This window comes from Corylus avellana, chromosome ca11 (assembly GCF_901000735.1).
Source record: "Corylus avellana chromosome ca11, CavTom2PMs-1.0".
Taxonomy (NCBI): Eukaryota; Viridiplantae; Streptophyta; class Magnoliopsida; order Fagales; family Betulaceae; genus Corylus; species Corylus avellana.
In genome coordinates, this window is record NC_081551.1 from 21,897,435 (window position 1) to 21,903,130 (window position 5,696).

Here is a 5,696-nt window from a genome sequence, read left to right on the forward strand (position 1 = left end):
TGAAATGAAATGAAATGAAGCATTTTCCTTTTGGTGGTACTGAAAGTCGGGATTGTTTTTTCAAAGGCAATATGGGCCGGGGCCAGGTTTTGTTTTGTTTGTTGTTAAAAACAAAAAACAGAAAGAAAACAAAATTGTACGAATTTGGTGGGCCCGTTTCCTCTTAGTTGCCTTGGCCGACAATGAAAATGGGCTTAAATGGGACGAAAAATGCTATATCGATCTCCACAAAATTACAAAATACCATCTCCCATTTCTACACGTAATATTATTTAATTCCACTCCCTGCATGCGAATCATGTGATGGCAATAATGGAAAGGCCACACAACACTAAAGCAAATTCACACCCATATATACCCCTCCAAAACCGCACCCAATTACTCTCTCACCAAAACCCCCAGCAATGGAGTACTTCACTTCTTGGGCTATTGTTTTAGCCATGGCATCCCTAGCTGCTCTAGTCCTTTTCCCCTTTCGATCCCACAAGCTAAATCTTCCACCAGGTCCCAAACCTTGGCCCATCATTGGCAATCTAAACCTTATCGGCCCCCTCCCTCACCAGTCCCTGCATAAATTGTCGCAAAAATATGGACCAATCATGCAACTTAAGTTCGGATCCTTCCCCGTTGTCGTTGCCTCATCTCCCGACATGGCAAAGCTGTTCCTAAAGACATATGATCACATCTTTGCCGGTAGACCCAAAACCGCCGCCGGGAAGTACACCACTTATAACTACACCGATATTGGATGGGCGCCTTACGGGCCATATTTGCGCCAAGGGCGGAAGATATATCTCTCCGAGCTATTTTGCACGAAAAGACTCGAGTCCTACGAGTATATTCGTGTCGAAGAAAGGCGTGCTCTTTTCTCACGTCTATACGCCTTGGCTGGGAAGCCAGTCATGGTGAAGGAGCATCTCTCGCAACTCACTCTAAGCGTTATTAGTAGGATTGTATTGGGTAAGAAGTATTTTAGTGAATCCGAATCTGAAACTTCAATTGTAACGCTCAAGGAATTCCAAGAAATGTTGGCCGAGTTTTTCTTGCTTAATGGGGTGTTGAACATCGGGGACTGGATACCCTGGCTCGATTTCTTGGACTTGCAGGGATACGTGGAGCGAATGAAGGCCTTGACGAAAAAATTTGATCGATTCCATGAGCATGTTTTGGATGAACACAGGGCAAAGAGAGGAGTGAAAGATTTTGTTCCAAAGGACATGGTGGATTTTTTATTGCACCTGGCTGATGATCCCAATAATGATGTTAAGCTCACCAATGACAATATCAAGGCGCTCACTCAGGTATAACTTCCATTAGTTAATTAAGATTTTGAGAGAAGTTGTGATTTTATATTATATCATAACAAAAGTAAATGATGAAACCCATCTATTAAGTCCTACTAGGAAAACTTTTTAGATAAATGATGCTTTGACATATGGAAAGATCTTGGGTTGGGTTGGAATCTTGTTTTCATCAAGTCAGCCTCATTTTAGTGTTGGACATCAAAGTTTGAGTTCAATTGTACGTGAGGAGAGTGTTTGCTAGAGTATGATTTAATTCATCTATTTTCTATTAACTTAATTTTTTTGGGACAAGTGGTAATTTAACGATTTATTGTTTGACTTATATTTCAGTGGAAAAATGTTAAACCAAAATTTTTTTTTGTTCATTAATATTATAGGATCTCGTAGCAGGAGGCACAGATACCTCTGCGACTACAGTTGAATGGGGAATGTCCGAACTCTTGAAGAAGCCACACCTCATCAAAAAGGCTACAGAAGAGCTGGATAGAGTTATTGGGAAAGAGAGATGGGTGGAAGAGAAAGATATCCCACAATTTCCTTATATCAATGCAATTATGAAGGAAACAATGAGGAAACAGCCTGCGGCAGTATTACTTGCTCCGCACTTGGCTCTTGAAGATTGTAATGTAGATGGCTATGATATTCGTAAAGGAACTAGGGTCTTCATAAATGCATGGGGTATGGGAAGAGACCCTTCAATATGGGATGCACCTGAAGATTTCAACCCGGAGAGGTTCTTAGGAAATTCTATTGATGTGAAGGGACATCATTTTGAGCTATTGCCATTTGGGTCAGGGAGAAGGATGTGCCCTGGTTATAGCCTTGGACTGAAAATGATTAGCTCTAGCTTGGCTAACATGTTGCATGGATTTGAATGGAATTTGCCAGACAATACGGAGGCAGAAGAATTGAGCATGGAGGAACTTTATGGTTTGGCCACGCCTAGAAAAGTCCCACTTGTTGCGGTCATGAAGCCACGGCTCCCACTTCATCTTTATAATTAGCATGAATTATCCTTGTTGCATCCGCTTTTATTTTGTAATATATAATTTCCTACTTAATTTGAGCACGAGTGAGGTGGGTTTTGTGATAGTTTTTCCTTGCTCTTGTTCCTAATCTTAAATTTTAGTCCACCGACAAGGAAACTGGTTAGTCTACACTCACCTAGCTTGTTCAGACCACGTCCGAACAGACTATATATATAGCTTGTGCTTCGTCGTACTTTCCTCGTTTGGAGGTGGTTCGAACGAACACCGACTAATGCCTTTTGGTCATGGCCTCGACTGGACAAACCTCCAAGGTCATTCGAACAATCGAGCCATCACAACAAAAACCATTGCTTTTCTTTGAAATTCCTCTTTTCATTCAATTTCTAACTTCATCAAATTAATGCCTATTTTACACCACACCCTCCTAACAAATCAAACATGCACCACCTCTAACAGATCTTCACTTTTACGTAAAAAATCATCATTATGGAAAAATATTAGTTTTCCTCATTCACAACAACAATCGTTACAACCTCTTCAACACACCCACATCATATCAAAACAACAACGTAATATTGCTACCGCAACTACAACTACAACATGTCGAAGGCTACATTGTTCCAACGCTTTTGTGCCACCTTAACAATAAAATTCTTCTTTTTCACCCGTTACTCAGTGTGGTTGGTAAAATTTTCAAATGCTGCAAAATACATTTCAAATAAAAATTATCAAAGGGATTTTAGATGTGGCCCCACCAATAACATATTTTTCAAAAGAAATATCAAACCACTTCTGAAAAAATAAAACACAAAACATTTTTCAAAAAATAAAACACAAATTTTTAAAATAAAATAAAAAACTTCCCACACCTTCCTATACGAGTTTTTTAAAAACACATGCTCATTGTTTTTCTATATATATTTTTTTCAAAAATATTAACAATTTTCAACTAAAACTTATTTTAAAAAAATCAATGATTTTTTTGACGTGGCAAACAGTATTTTCAAATTGCAGTTAATGTTTCCAGAATTCCATTGCATATTTCTGGAATTTGTGTCTTACAACTAAAATTTAATTATGTTTTTTATTTATTTTTTTTACTGTTGACAACTAGTACATCTAGTTCGATGCAGTACATAAGATTAATATGTCAAAAATTGCCAACCATATTTGACGAATGATTTTGTCCCATTATGCACATGAAAGCTTAGTGACTTCTTGGTATGGTCGGTACTCAACCAATTAAGATCATAAGGAATTAGAAAAAAAATAAAAAATTAAGATCATAAGGAAATTTTTTTCCACATTCTTTTTCTCTTTCTTTATTTTTTTTTTAATAATGTTTTTAAGAGATACAGTTCCATTTGCAATTGCTGGCTGGCTGGCATTTGCTGCTTAAAAGATTTCTACGGACCATTAATGGACACGGCATTAATCTACCTAATTAACATCGACTTTGAGAAAGTTGATCAAATTAATGATTTTGCCAAAAGCATTGCCTTTTTTATTATTATTATTATTATTAAAACTTATTTTCATTTGTTTCTAAGTCTTTACGTCCTAGCTTTTGACCTCTACAAATACCTTTTACTATTATATTTGTTATAATTATTATTGTTATAAGAAATCACGATGACTTTCCCAAAAGCAATGCCTTTTTTTTTTTTAGTAAAACCTATGTTCCTTTGTTTCCTAGTCTTTACGGTCCTAGCTTTTGTCCTTTAGAAAAAAATAGCTTTGACTCTTATAATTGTTTTTTTTTTTTTTTTTGTTTAATGCATGAGAAAATGTATTCAATCGAGCAACTCGTTTGACAGACCTTCTCAGCAAATACAGCTCAATCACTTGACACTACAAAAGTATCAAAACTCTATGCACAATACATATTTGCTGAAACTCTAGCTCTATGTGAAGAAACTTATAACTAAATGGAAAATTAAATAGAAAGGCAAAATAAAGACAAAAATTACGAGTAATTTGGTGTTAGATATTTATATGTACACCACTGAGAAAGAACTGATAGGAATACATTATATTCTTATTCTTTATGATGTTTACATTATAAAAGAGTACTCTTATTTATAAGATAATTGAGATACATGAAGATAAAAATAAGTATCTTACTTGCCCATAGAATTTTCTGCACAATATAATTTATATTCTAAGAATAAATATAGGTATTCATTAAAAACATTTATCTATTATATATATATATATAAATATAAAAGTATTAAAAGGAAAAGATTCTTCTTTTCTTTTTTTAATTGAATAAGAAAATGGTTTTAAAAAAAAAAAAAAAAGTCCTGGCCGGAAAGATAGTAGACTAGAAATTCCATCCCCTAAATGTCCTCAATATACATCAAACTAATAAAAATGTCTCATTATATTTTAACATAATATATAACAATATATCTTTCTTGAACAACGTACAAATCTATCAGATAACTAAAGTATGCTTTTCAAGTGTGTGTGCATAACATGGTAATAATTAAGTTAGCCTTTTCATAATACATTAACATTTGTAAAAACATTTTTATGCATATAAGTGAAAGTTTTCATCATTCCCAACATCATTAAACACGCTATATATATGTCTAATTGCAGGATTCCATATCTATGCACATCACCACAACATGACCTCATTTTCCATACCATACTTTACGATGTGTTGGGAAAAGAAAAAATAAAAAATCGACACAAAAGTCCACAGCCGACAAATTTTTAGAATTATCGGAGCATAAAGCCAGTCCAATATATATATATATATATATATATATATAGACGGAGGGAGGGGGGGATTCAGAGTGCCTTGAAACATGTCTAATTGCAGGATTCCATAACTATACACATCACCACAACACCTCATTTTCCATACCAAACTCCACGACGTGTTGGGAAAAGAAAAAATCAAAAATCGACACAAAAGTCCACAACCGACAAATTTTTAGAATTATTGGAGCATAAAGCCAGGGAGGGACTGGCTAGGGCCATGGTCCCCTTCCCCCCCACTTCTTCAAAAAAGATATTACTGATTATTCAAATTGCTTCAAAAAGTCTATATAATTAATACACGTTTGTAATGACATTGCTTACACACAGAGATGGAGGGAGGGGGGACCGGCTGAGGCAATGGTCCCCCCACTTCCTCAAAAAAGATATTTTAAGGAGTAAAAAAAATAATAATAATTATACTAGTCCCCCACTCCCCACCAAATAAATCGGATAGCCCCTAATCTCCAACTTTCCTCCACCGGTTGATTCTTACTTCTTAGGTTAATCCTGAGGTTTTCTTTTGGTTAATTTTTCTATTTTTTGGCTTGGAAATTTGGTTAAGAATCTGAAATGTTGATTTTTTTTTTTTTTTTCCTTCATAGATTGGCTGTCGGTTTGGAAACTTGGAAAT

General features: G+C 35.3%; 1 protein-coding gene across 1 annotated transcript; it reads left to right on the top strand.

Moving 5' to 3' along the window:
- Positions 1–404: 404 nt before the first annotated feature.
- On the top strand, positions 405–2,376 carry LOC132165292 (trimethyltridecatetraene synthase-like). Its single transcript, XM_059575790.1, has 2 exons — positions 405–1,301; positions 1,682–2,376. Exons 1-2 carry the CDS (start codon positions 405–407, stop codon positions 2,306–2,308), a joined length of 1,524 nt encoding a protein of 507 aa, XP_059431773.1. The 3' UTR covers positions 2,309–2,376.
- The last annotated feature ends 3,320 nt before the right edge of the window (positions 2,377–5,696 follow it).

Coding starts and splice junctions, on each gene's coding strand:
- LOC132165292 (XM_059575790.1), top strand. CDS start 405: ATGGAGTACTTCACTTCTTGGGCTATTGTTTTAGCCATGGCATCCCTA. Junction 1,302..1,681: donor ATATCAAGGCGCTCACTCAG/GTATAACTTCCA, acceptor TTAATATTATAG/GATCTCGTAGCAGGAGGCAC.